This window comes from Citrus clementina, unplaced genomic scaffold, assembly GCF_000493195.1.
Source record: "Citrus clementina cultivar Clemenules unplaced genomic scaffold, Citrus_clementina_v1.0 scaffold_8, whole genome shotgun sequence".
Classification (NCBI taxonomy): Eukaryota; Viridiplantae; Streptophyta; class Magnoliopsida; order Sapindales; family Rutaceae; genus Citrus; species Citrus x clementina.
The window spans coordinates 19,004,941-19,019,247 of record NW_006262022.1 but is presented as its reverse complement, the minus strand read 5'-3'; the positions used below and the strand labels follow the sequence as shown (position 1 = coordinate 19,019,247).

Below are 14,307 nucleotides of genomic sequence, written 5' to 3'. Positions count from 1 at the left end.
CAGAGAAAAATCTTAAAATGGTTGATTCTAAGTGGTATTTTTTTTATGGTGGAGTATGATAATTCTCTATGTTGAGAATTATGATTGTTGATGAAGACAATGTATTGTAACAGTAGCTATGAAATTTTTTTTTTAATCAAGGTGGAGATTGTTGAAAATTGATTATAAAAAAAAAGGTTTGACCACGTGGTGAACAGTAATGCGGTTTGACCACGCGGCATGAACAATAACGCGGTTTGAATAGTGCTTCCGTTTGGTTATAAATAAGAGGGTGCTCCTCCTCACTTTTATCTCCAAGTTTTGATGAGAAATTGAGAGAGAGAAATGTTCTTAAGCATGTAGTTATATTGAAGGAGCATTTGTCTCCTCAATATGGGTATTACGAGTTTGCTTTGTTAAAGAATATTTCTCGGGATCATGTATTTGGGGCTTGGGTGAGAGAAAATTATTTCTGAAAATGTGGTTGTAATAATTTTTCATATAGTGAATATTTTTCTCTGGTTGTCTTGTGACAACGGCCGTAGTTTTTCTCCGAATTTAGAGTTTTTCACGTAAATCTTGTGCTGTGTGATTGATGTATTCTCTATTTAATATTTTTCTTGTTAGTTTATTGCTTGACAAATTACTTGGAGTGATCTTGGGAGGAAGCTCAATTTCCTAACATTAAATTGGTGAATAAATATTATGGTTCCTTTCGATTTGATCTGGTGATTATAATAATTAAAATAGAAAATTAATTTTGATCAGAGAGACACTTGACAGAGAGCGTGTTTTGTTTCGTTTTTGTTTTGTTTTGTTAATAACAGTGCGACTCACTCTTACTGAGAGTTCGATGCTTGTTGCTCTACAATTTTCTCACGTTAATTTGGAGACGTCACTTGATTGTTGGATTCACACTTCATTTTATTTTTTATTTTTTAAATTTTACAGTATACGGTTGATCTAGTGGGCGTTACGTTGTGGACTTGTTGCCAAAAACCCCTCAAAGTGAAGAAGGTCCAAAGTCCAAACAAGGGGAACTAAAGATTTGGGCTCTAGAGGGCTTTCATACCGCCCGATTTTACAAGTTATCTGTTATTGTATTAGTTGGAAGTACCAAATCTAACCGCGGGAGATAATTCTAAAAGTGTTATTTATTATAGCTCGCACGGGTTAATTGCACATCAGCATTTGATGAAGTTAAGCCCAGGCATCTCTACTGTACTTTCTTCTCTTTAGAGTTCAGTAGGATCACTGTAGATCAATGAAGTGTCTTTTTTCTTTTTTTGAAAATTATCATTCATATGTCTTAAATTTATAATATTATTAAAATATTATAACATTTTAAGAGTGTATCAATCATTCACTTTAAGTTAACAAAAATTATATGTCAACCATTAATCCGTTAGTTGCCGTTTGTAAGTGATGACATCAAAAGAGTAATATGATTTTTTAAAATAAAAGAAGCTCCTATAAAGAATGACAGGTTATCCTATATAAAACTGCATGTCATTCCATATAAAACAATATGTCATCCTCTGTAGAATGATAAAAAGGACATGTCGTTTCTAGATAAGTGAAACGACATTGTTTCACCATATGAAATGGCATCATTTCACCATAACTTTAAAAAAATCTGGATAAGTGATTAACTGATTTTTGGGACTAAAGTGAAATCACGTGAGAGTTGCATGGGTCATTGTGCAGATTGCATTCAGTTGAAGGATGTGTTTGTAAATTTCTGCTGACGTGGCCTGAGTTGTTAAAGTTCGTTATATGGTTTTTGGAAATTTTCCAAAAACGTGAAGCTAGCTTGTAGCATCTGATATATAAGCTCTTTTTCACTCATTTCTTCCCCAATTAGAATAATTCTTCTACACACATAATTCTTGTAATTGAGCAACTTCTGTTACTGTTATAACGGCAGGGAGGAAATTGGTCATTATGAAAATAATAAGGGGGGAATTGGTATATAATGATTTTAATAAGGGGGAAATTGGCAATCTCCCTAAGTTTTAATATAAATTTTATTTCACTATTTTATTTTTATGATATAAAAAGACAAAATTATCCTCATAAAACATGAGTTATTATATCTAATAATTTAGGTATTTAATTTTGCAACTTATAATTTAATATTTTAAAATGAAACTTAATTATTATTTCACTACTCTTATGTGTAAATGACATAAATTTGACAGTCTAATAATTTATATGAGAATTGTACCATAAAGACGTTATGTTAATTTAATTAAAAAGTAATAATCATACTAATAAAATAGTATTATAAACAACTAGTTTGGTACAAATTAGAAAAAAATTAAAGTTAAAGTAAATTCTTGATAATTTTACTTCAATTTAAACTTATGTCAAACCAATCTTTATAATCAAATATGTTAAAAAAGTGAATCAATGTACAACTTTTAAAAATAATGTGCAATTTTTATAATTATTTTTTAAAAATTGGTTGGATTTATAAAAAATGTGGGATGGAGTATCATCACTTTAAAATTAATGAGGTTTCCCATCAAGTAATGTACTAGCTACTTTCTTTTGAAATCAATCATAATGGTTAGAAGTTAAATTTCAAGAATTTGAGCTACAAAGTCAGAGATAGCTTTGACAGCTTTGGCCCTCATCCTGCATTGATAGCTTTGGCTAGCTATCCCCATAGGCCAGAACCCAAATTCTTCCATTAAATAACTGAGACTTGAGATCGAATTGAAGTTCAATGTTATGTTACTATCAATTCAAGCTGTCAATAACTAAAATCTGGTTCCAAAAATGTTGTCGTTTTCCTCACACATGGATGCCATTTGATGATAAACGTGGTCCAATAATGGAAACTGAATATGAAATCAAAGATCAGATTCAACTTCCTAGACTCTTGCTGAATCGTCTGAGGCATAAAATTTTCAATGAGGGAAAGCGAGTTTTAATTATCTTTCAGTGAAAATTTTTGTTTCAAAAGTTTTAGTCATAAAAGCTGTGTGAATGTGATGACTGTACAAAACATTTTTCCCGAGAGAAAACAGGCTCAGTTCCTTTTTTTCTCTTTACTTTGGGATGCTCCATTTTTGGAATCAAACTGTTCCTCTTATTCCATGAGAGCTAAACAAGAAGAAATATAATTGAGAAACAATACTTGAGAGAAGTTTCTCGAACGTGATAACGGAGCTAAAAGTCTCATGTTCAAACTCCACGTGCACACCAATCAAACTCTTACGCGTGTATTCATTCTTTATCTACTAGTGTATATTTCAAGTCTCGGTCATGTGGTGTTTTTATCTAATTAATTTAGGGTGCGTTTGGAATTGAGGTTGGACAACTGTAATTTAAAATGTATATAATTATGTTTCAACCATTTCGTAGTCTAGCATTAATCAAATAAAACTTATATTGTAAAAGTCTCGTGCCATAGAATTTATGGTAACATACAATTGTCACACATTATTAGCATTGATCAAGAAATGAGTATGTAATATTATTAACAATAATATAAATGTTTAATGAATGGCTCGTTATTGTTTTTGAGAGATTCAAAAGTGATATTAAAAATTAAAAACTAATTTTCGTATTTAGTAAATTTTTTTAAAAAAAATCACTTACGACAAAATCACCCCATCCTGTAGGAAACTTTGAAAATTAGGAAAGGATTAGTTTTTTAAAATTTGATTTTTAGAATCAATTTCATATGTGTTCTTGTAAAGACCTCTTTAAAATCTTTGATAATATAGATAGGGGCAAAGTCTTGTTAGGAAATAATCTTGCTCGTAAGGTTGCTGGAATAGAAATAGTCAGTATCAAGATGTTTGATGGAGTAACCAGAGACCTTGAACAAGTTAAGTATGTTCTTGACCTTAAAAGAAACCTAATATCTTTGGGGATATTATATCAGTTGGGTTGTAGCATTAAAGCTGAAAATGGTCAAATATAGATCATGTCTTAATGGCGCCTTTGTTAAAGTTAGAGGTGAATGCTAGTGTTAGCAGTGATAAGACCAAACTTTGGCATATGAGGCTAGGGTATATGAGTGAAAGAGGTTTGAAAGAACTGGAAAAACAAGGATTATTTGTTCATGATCACATTTCTCACCTTGAGTTCTGTGAAAGGTGTGTATTTAGGAAAACCACTAGGCAAAAGTTTAATCCAGGGAAGCATGAAACCAAACAAACACTGGATTATGTTCATTCAGACATCTGAGGGCCATCACAAGTTCCATCTCATGGTGGAGCAAGATACTTTATTACCTTCATAAATGACTTCTCTTGGAAACTTTGGGTTTATGTGTTGAAGCAGAAAAGTGAAGCCTTAAAGAAGTTCAAGGAGTGGACAGCCCTGATGGAAAATCAAGTTGGGAGAAAAGTGAAGAGGCTTAAGGACAGACAATGGCCTGGAATTTTGAAACATGTTAGTTATATTCTGTTAAAAATAGTAATACTGAGGTGGCTTGGTGAGCTGGCAAATGGGACCCTTTGACGGTTAATTCTGTTACAACAAGTTCTACATGCTTATGGATTTAGTATTTAAGAAGCAGAGTTGGTCAGTTCAACACCTTAAGAAGAGATTTCGATTGGGATTAAGTGAGATTTAGAGAATTCTGTAAAAAAGAGATTTGTTCTATGTATTCTCAAGATCTGTTGTAATCAATCTTTTTAATAAACGTTTCAAGCCCTAAGGGTGTTTTCAGTCGTGGATGTAGGTACCTTGGTACCGAACCACGTTATCTTGCTGTGTTTCTTTTCTCTGTTTTCTTTATCTTTTTCTCTCTTTCATTTAGTTTTACGTTCTTGATTCTCAATTTCCTGGTTAGAACCATTAGTTACTTGAGCAATTGGTCAAGGTTACTTAGATTGCTGATTGATCAAGATTGAAGAAGGGGTTGTGTTTCATAACAAATAACCAACAGTAAAGGAAATCCAACAAGACTTAGCAAAGCCACATTCCAGTAGAGCATGTGTAACAATCTCATCATAGGCATTGTACAAAGAGCAAGTAGGCATAATAGCCATTCTACGACGAATAAGATTATCTGCAGTAGGTAATACATTTGTCGCAGCCCGCCAAAGAAAATTCCTAACCTTATTCAGCACCTCCAAATTCCACAATGCTCTCCAAATACTAGTAGAAAATCACTAGCACTATGAGTTAACAGTTTATAGCAGCTACGTACTGAATAAACTCCACAAGGATCATGCAACCAATACCACATATCAGACACTCTATGGTAGCTAAGAGGAATTTGCAAGATCAGTTCTTTATCTCTTGAATTAAAAAGATTAGAAACAATATATAAATCCCATTGTCTTTGGTTTGGCACCATCAAGCTATTCACTTTCGCAACAGCTAGCTCCTCATTTAGATTAGATGAGATAAAGCTATTATTGATATCTGGCAGCCAAGGATCTTGGCCTATTAAAACATTCTGCCCACTTCCAATTTGAATTCGGCTCCCATAGACAACAACATCCTTTGCAGATAAAATAGAGCGCCACACAAAACTCGGATTGTGCCCCAATTTGGCTTCATTAATAGTAGATCTCGAATAATAGCGAGCCTTTAAAACTTTAGCAACAAAAGATTCTGGTTTTGTAAGAAGTTTCCAGACCTATTTTCCAAGCAAAGTGACATTGAAAGTATGCAGTTGCTTGAAGCCAATTCCCTCAAAATCCTTCGGTTTACATAAGTGCTCCCACTTCATCTAACGAATTCCCCTACCACCACCGCTTTTGCTGCCCTACCAAAAGGAATTCATCACAACTTCCAGCTCCTTACATAAGTCAAGGGGTAGGAGATTGACATTCATGGCGTAATTAGGCATTGCTTGAGCCACCGTTTTCAGCAAGATTTCCTTTCCAGCTCGAGACCAACCTTACAGCCTCTGTCGAACTTTGTCCCGAATATAATTAAAGACAACTTTTTTCTTTTGACCAATATGAGATGGAAATCTGAGATAAGCTCCATGATCTTCTGTAGCATTAACATCCGGGGTTCCATAAATCTGACTAAAAATACTAGCATTCACATTAGCACTAAATGAAACGGTTGATTTAGTGAAATTTACCATCTGACCAGAAGCACATCCATAAATAGCCAAAATCTGCTTAATGATAAAAGCTTCAACCTGATTTGCTCTAAAAAATAGAAAGCTATCATCGGCGAAAAAAATATGAGACACCACTAGAGCATTTTGATCAACTCTCACCCCATGAAGCAAACCAAGCCTCTCATGTCTCTTGATCAAAGAACTAAGACCCTCTGCGCATAAAATGAAAAGATACGGAGACAATGGATCACCTTGATGTAGACCCTTACTTGGCATAATTGGACCCACCTCCCAACCCTCACGATGCACATTGTAACGAACTGTTGTCACACAAAGCATGATAAAGTTCACGCATTTAGTGTCAAAACCCAGTTTAAGCATCATATCCTAAAGAAACCCCACTTGATCCTATTGTATGCTTTGGACATATCGATCTTTAGAGCAGTGACATCATGTTTTCCTTGCCTCTTCCTCTTCAAAAAGTGCATAATTTTTGTCGAGACAATTATATTATCGGTAATTGCACGACCGGGAACAAAGGCACTCTGAGATTTTGAAACAACCGAGTCAAGAACAGATTTCATGCGATTAGCTAGCATCTTGGAGACTATTTTATAAAGCACATTACAAAGTGTAATCATCCTCATATCTGACAACACCTCAGACCACTGTTTCTTTGGAATAAGGACAATCGATGTGTTTGCTATTTCAATTTTACATTCTAAATTAATTAGATTGGAAATATCGTATGAATAAACAGCGGACCTTATAACAACCAACATGATATCATTCTCTTATGCACATTTCATTTTCTTATGCATGTTTGCTGCTTTGCCTTATCATGCCAAAATCAAGAAATTACCCATTTGTAAATCTGTATCCAATTTCTCATAATTGGTTGGCATATTTCTAATATCAGAATCAATTGTTCACTTCAATTTCTCTTGTTTAGACCAATTAAAGTAAGATCTTAAATATGATAAAAAAAAAAATCATCTCACTATTATGTCTTTATTAATAATTTTGTTTACAGATAATTTAGTAATAAAACTTTCAATAAAAGTATGGGTATGCAGAGGAATTTTGAGGTTCAAATAGCCACAACCTTAATTAAAAAAAAAATTGTAGGCCATATAACTTTTTGAGTGATGTTATAACTACAAAATTTTATAAAAATTATTTTTATACAAACTAATATGATATAAGAATTAGTTGAATAAAAATATAAAATAATAAAAATAAGCTTGGTGATGTATTCGTTTAACCACTCATATAATATCACATCAATTGGTACAAAAGAATTAATAGTTATAACATTGCCCATTTGCTTTATTCAATCACAATTTTCATACCACATCACTTTATATCGTTTGTGCATATTTATGCAAAGTTTCTTTTTTCAACCCCCTGATTACCTTAATTCAAAAAAAAAAAGTTTGGATTAGTTTAATTTTCTGTGTTGGGCGCTATTTGAACGTATTTATACGACTTTTATGTGTTAACTCTCTTTATATGGACATGTGTATTGTGGGTGATGATATTTTCACCCTACAAATTCAACAAATCCACCCCACTTTTAGAAAATAATTACAAAAAATTTTCATTATTTTTAAAAATTTCAAATAAAGAAGAATTCAAAAGAATTAATCAATTAAATCTATCTTAATTTATTTTATTGTGACTTATTTTTTTATTATATGTGACTAATAAGATTACTTAAACCTAAATTTAAATTGACTATTTTTAATTAAACTAGCATAATGTCTTTATGAAAAAAATACTCATTAAATTATTAGGCTGTCAAATTTATGTCATTTACATATAAAACATTGAAAACTATTAGACTTCATTTAAGAACCTAGATTAAGTCACAAAATTAAGTATCTAAAGTATTAGATACAAGAACACATTTTTTTTGGGTCAATGGGTCATTTTATGTCATAAAGCAAAATAATTAAATAGAACTTATATTAAAGCTACTTTAATGGTTAAAAAAAAGTAAGAAAAAAATATAAGAACGATTTAATTGATTAATTACATAATTTTTTTTGTTGATTTGTATTTATTAGAAAAATATGTATTTATTGTAAATATTTTTTAGAAATGGGATGGGTTTATACAAATAATGGGGTGGAAATATCCCACCCATGTAGTATATTGTATATAATATATGACCCCTCCAAAATCATCTTAAATTTTTTTCCAATTATATTGTCTTTAATGCCAAAAATACCTTTTTAAAAAAAATAATCTCCTTTTTCAAATATTCTCTCTCGACAAAACTCAAAAACACTAGCTTCCAAAAATAAAAATAATCAAATTAAAAAAAGAAAACAAGTTTGAGCAAATTAACTGTATAGATGAGACTACAAAAGAGAGAGAGAGAAAGAGAGAGAGAAACAAATTTGATTCAATTGGTTTTGTGCCGACAAGGGAACTAAAACTGAATTTTATTGGCTTTTCTTTATTAGCCTATATGGCTATAAATATTGATTTTGATGATAACAAATCACATGTGTTAGTTAAACAAAGATTTGTGAATTGTGTTTTTATAGTAAGCAAATGATTTTATGAATTTAAGTGTTTTGGACTAAAATGAAAGTATTTTATAATCTTTGATATTGTTTTAAAATTTCAGATTTGGACTTATTTGAAAATATTTAAATATTTTGGGTCATTCTATAATTTCACATAGTTTGGGTGCTATTATAATTTCAAAAAGTTTTGGGATTGACAAAGCATTATTTAGAAATTATGAAATTGGATCTATTTGAAAACTTTCATAACATTTTAGGCTATAATAAAATTTTATAACGTTTTGGGGTCAAAATATAATTTTAGAAAATAATGCACTGTACTGGTTACTGTAGCAAGCGGCTAACCGGATGTGACAAACGGCTAGCCGAATGTTGGGCAGTAAGCTTCTGGAACATAAGTGACTATCTAGATTTCGCAAGCGGCTATCCGGATTTCAAAAGCGGCTAACCGGATATGAAAAGCGGCATGCCAGATTTTCTTAAATTCAAATTTTTGCTGTAACGGTAACATAAAAGCGGCTAACCGGATTTCATAAACGGTAAGCTGATTATCACCAAAATGTGCATAACGGCTAGTTTTTGAGCTCAAACTATATAAACTCAAATCCAATTCATTTTCAAGCTCTCATGCAAGCAAAAATAAAAAAGCACACAACGTTCATTGATCTCTCATTTCGCAAATCATAAAACCTTGAATCATCTTTTGTTCTTTAATTTGTATATCTACTCTTTAAGAGAGATTTCATTGTAATTTTCAATTCCTCATCTTAATTGTAAGTGTTTAAGTGTGTGAGACACTTGAGTGAAGAGATTGAGAGATAATCTCTTTGTTGTAAAGGTTCATTGACACCTTGAAGTCAATTGTAAACATTTAAAGCCTTGGAAAGCTTGGATAGTGAAATCTTCAAGCTTAGATCGCTTGGAGGCGTGGACGTGGGTGGGGATTGCCGAACCACGTAAAAATTCGTGTGTTTGTTTCTCTTCTCTTTATTCATTTGTTATTGTGCTTTTATTGAACTTATTGCTTTCGAATTTATTAAGGCATTAGATTGGATTGTTGTGTGGCTTTGTTATGATAATTTTTAAAATACCAATTCACCCCCCCTCTTGGGTTGCACACTTGTATTTCATTCTTGAGTTGCAGCAAATGATTCAACCTTGGCAAATCTTTCTTTTGACTATAATACCATTAGTAAATAGTAACTAAAAAAATTTGCTTTAATTTTTTAATAAATATAAATATAATTTAAATAGTTTAATTTGTCTATTAGTCAAATAATATTAAAATCTTTTAATATACAAAATAATTTTCAAAATATAAATTATTATATATATTTTAATAATAATTTGTATTTATTATAGAAATTATAAATAAGTCTTTGGGTTCAATAAAATTTACAATTAACAAAATGTATCTAATTTATTAACAATATTAAAATTATTTTATAAAATATTGAAAATAACTTAAATTTTGATATATTTATTTTAATATTGTGCTTCTATTTATTTGGTTTAATATATTATAAGATTGTAAAGTATTCAAATATTTTTTAAATATTGAAATTATTTTAAATGTATATATTATACATTTACTTTAATATTTTCTTCAATTTATAATAAAATATTGGAGTTAATTTTTTTGAGTTAATAGAGCACCTTAGTCAAAATGAAGTTTTGGTATCCTTATTGAAAATATGAAGATTAATATGACCATTTCTTAAAATCTTAAACGTATAGGTGCCTTTTTACTCAATGTAATTATAATAAAATAAGAGTTTTAGAATAATTTTAAAGGGTGTCAATAGTTCTCACTCGTTTATCACTATAAAAGAGTAGAGTGTTTTTTAAAAAATGGTGAATCATTCTCAAAATTTATAAATCTATTATCCTCTAATTTATTTACCGGGTATGATTATCAGTCAACATGCAAACAGGTTATCAATCTGCACGACGTAGACAGCTAAATTGATTTTCCTTGAAAATTTTCCAGGAGTCCGCGGGGCTTATGTTAAATGTGGCACAATCTTTCAATCTCCCTGGGGGACCAACCCCAAGCAGTTAATCAATGACTTTGAAGATTTGATGTTTGAAAGTGAAGCAGACAGATAAATTTATTTTTCCTTCTTGAATTAACCGCGAGTGTGGCCAACGTATAAGTGAAGTGGCTTAAAGCCACACTGTCGCAATCTTCCAATCTAATAACGCAAACTGAAACTCCACGTAAGGACCCAACCAAGCAATAAATTAATGTATTTGAAGACTCGATGATCCAAAGCAATGATTTTGATGCTTTCTTCTTCCATATATAATTATATTTGAAATTTAAATCAACCCTTCTCTTCATATGTGCACATTAATAAAATGATAGATATTGCTGATATAAGATGTGCGAGATAATTATTTCCATCAGAAATTACTGTTAGTTGTACCACCTTGATTTTGAGGACAAAATTACTAAAGAAACCCATCATTCCCGCCCCCCCCCCCCCCCCCCCCCAACACTTTTGATATTTTTTTGTACGTGGGGCTGGCTTAATGATTCGTGTGTCATGTTCGTTGTTATTATTATTATTTTTTTCTGTTGTAGGGGCTGGCTCACTGACTCGTGTGTCACGTTTATTATCATTAATTTTTTTTTTTTGTATTTTAGGGGGTGATATGTGCTCGTGTGCATGGGGATTGCATGCATGCCTTCAGACCATGTATGGAAATGCATGGGACGTATGAAAATGCTTGGGATTGCATGCACGTCTTCAACTTTAAAACGGGAGGAGAGTGAGTGGAAGATTTGGTCATCATCAAGACTTGGTCAAGTTTGTTAGACCTTAGTGGTTCCGTTGAATAATCTCGAGTGCTGATTTTTCGGCACCAGTTAGTTATTTTCCAGATTATCTGCTACTGTTATTCTATTTTCTAGCTTAAGTGTTTAGTTCAAAGACTATATATATGTGTAGCTCATGGAATAAATGAATATAAGTTTAAGCTTTTGACAACACTTCCTCTCGTCTTTCTTTCTCAACTCTAGCTCACTTGTTAACTACAAATTAACATATCAGTGGTATCAGAGCAGGTTAGATCACGGATACTCGCGGCAAAACTAATGCTGAATTCCGCAACGAAGTTAGTGAAATTATAGCCCGCCATGAGTCAAGCTTTGATCAAGTTAATGCCACCTTGCAAACGGTCTTGACAGAGCTTCAAGCCCTTCGAGTATCACGTAGCTCAAACACTGTCAATACTGAAACCAATTCCCTTGCCCCTGCAGAATCCTCACAAAACCGAAACCAACCAAGCCCTTCTCTCCATGGTCCAACTACTGACAGGACCCATCACCATATAAATTTGTCGTTTCCAAAGTTTAACGGTGAAGACCCAAGTGGCTGGATCTACAGAGCAGAACAATACTTTGACTTCAAAGATATTGCCCCTGATCAACAAGTTCAACTGGCCTCTTTCCATTTAGAGGGAATTGCCTTACAATGGCAGAGATGGTTGATGAAGTTTCGTGGACCTTTAAGTTGGGAGGAGTTCACCAAGGCAGTCCTGCTCCGTTTCGGCCCGACCGACTACGAGGACCCGTCTGAAGCTTTGTCTCGCCTCAAACAGACTACAACAGTAGCAACCTACCAAGAAGCCTTCAAAAAGCTCTCCCATCAGATCGATGGCTTACCTCAACATTTTCTCGTTGGCTGTTTTGTTGCAGGACTTCGAGATGACGTTCGCTTAGACGTTAAGATCAAACAACCTCGAACCTTGGCAGACGCCATAGGAGTCGCTCGGCTCGTTGAAGAACGGAACTTATTGCAAAGAAAGGCTCGCACGTCCTATCCTTTCCAAACAACCTCAGTGATGCCTAGGACGATGCCAAATACAACAGCTAGCGTGCTAGGACCTCCGCCCGCCCAAAAAAAAAATCAGAACTCTAATAATACACCAATTTCCTTTCGACGAATCACCAACCAAGAGGCACGCGAACGCAGAGAGAAGGGATTATGCTACTACTGTGATGAGAAATTCGTGCCAGGACATCGTTGTGAGCGGCCACAACTATTTATGATAGAAGACTCTCCCCAATTTAACTGCACTAATGATGAAGAAGCTCAACATGTACCAGAGCATTATGACGTAATACCAGAAGTCTCTTTTCATGCTATTGCAGGTACAACACATCCTCAAACCATTCGTGTCCAAGGCAAACTGAAGAATAAGGATGTTACGGTTTTAATAGATGGGGGAAGTACTCATAATTTCATTGATCAAGCTATTGTCTCCAAGTTTAGGTTACCAGTGGTTTGTGACAAGAAGCTTCAGGTCATGGTTGCAAACCGAGAACAGATAGAGTGTGCAGGACAGTGCCAGAGACTCACTCTCACAGTTCAAGGTCATCTTATCACCGCAGATTATTACATCCTACCAGTTGCAGCATGTCAATTAGTATTGGGTGTTCAATGGCTTGAAACTCTTGGGCCTATCGAGACGGACTATAAGAAATTGACAATGACCTTTAGAAAGGGAGAAGGCATCCATACCTTCCGAGGAATGGAACGAGCGGGCATGGAGGCTCTCACTGGTAAAGAATTTCTCAATTTACAAGGCACTGGTTTTTTCTTTCAAATTATTCCTGCTAATACCAATAAATTGAATGAATATCCACCTGACCTCATATGCCTCCTAAATGAATTTTGTCATGTATTTCAACCACCTTCTGGCTTACCACCAAAACGGACACATGATCATCAAATTCCCTTAGAGCCAAATACAAAACCAGTGAGTGTAAGGCCATACCGGTATCCTTACTACCAAAAAAATGAAATCGAAAAAATGGTTAAAGAGCTCCTACAAGCAGGATTGGTTCGACCTAGCAGCAGTCCTTTTTCATCTCCAGTTCTATTAGTTAAGAAGGCAGATGGGTCTTGGCGATTTTGCGTGGATTACAGAGCACTTAACACTATCACAGTCAAAGATAAATATCCAATCCCAGTCATAGATGAACTCTTAGATGAACTCCACGGCGCCAAATTCTTCTCAAAGTTGGATTTACGAGCAGGTTACCACCAAATCCGTGTGAAGGGGGAGGATGTTTCAAAGACAGCCTTTCGTACACACGAGGGACATTACGAGTTTCTTGTGATGCCATTTGGACTTACCAATGCTCCTGCAACCTTTCAGAGTCTCATGAATGATCTTTTTCGTCCATATCTTCGGAGGTTCATACTTGTTTTTTTTTACGACATATTGGTGTATTCTCGAACTTGGGAAGATCACCTCTCGCATCTTCGTCAAGTTTTAGATATTTTATCAACTAACAGCTTGTTTGCCAAAGAGTCAAAGTGTCAATTTGGAGTTTTACAGGTTGAGTATTTGGGTCATATCATCTCCGAAAAAGGTGTGGCTGTTGATCCTGTTAAAATACAAATAGTCATTGATTGGCCTACGCCAACGACGACGAAGGGGGTTCGTGGATTTCTTAGTTTGGCTGGATATTACCGGAAGTTTATTCGCAATTTTGGGTGTATAGCAGCTCCTTTGACCAGGCTCTTAACTAAAGATGGCTTCCATTGGAATAAGGATGCAGTCGCGGCTTTTGATCAATTAAAAACAGCATTGACTTCTCCACCTGTTTTGCGTCTACCGGATTTTTCCCAACGCTTTGTGATCGAGTGTGATGCAAGTGGGATCGGAATTGGAGCCATCCTCTCTCAACAAAACAAACTAGTAGCTTATTTTAGTGAGGCCTTAAAAGGT

The 14,307-nt window shown here is 33.8% G+C and overlaps 1 protein-coding gene across 1 annotated transcript; it reads right to left on the bottom strand.

Annotated features, from left to right (window-relative positions):
- Positions 1 to 4,868: 4,868 nt before the first annotated feature.
- Positions 4,869 to 6,609, bottom strand: LOC112096444. The gene is made up of 4 exons (XM_024179881.1): positions 6,423 to 6,609; positions 5,897 to 6,345; positions 5,187 to 5,587; positions 4,869 to 5,100 (listed from the first exon to the last, which is right to left on the bottom strand). Exons 1-4 carry the CDS (start codon positions 6,607 to 6,609, stop codon positions 4,869 to 4,871), a joined length of 1,269 nt encoding a protein of 422 aa, XP_024035649.1.
- Between the last annotated feature and the right edge of the window lie 7,698 nt (positions 6,610 to 14,307).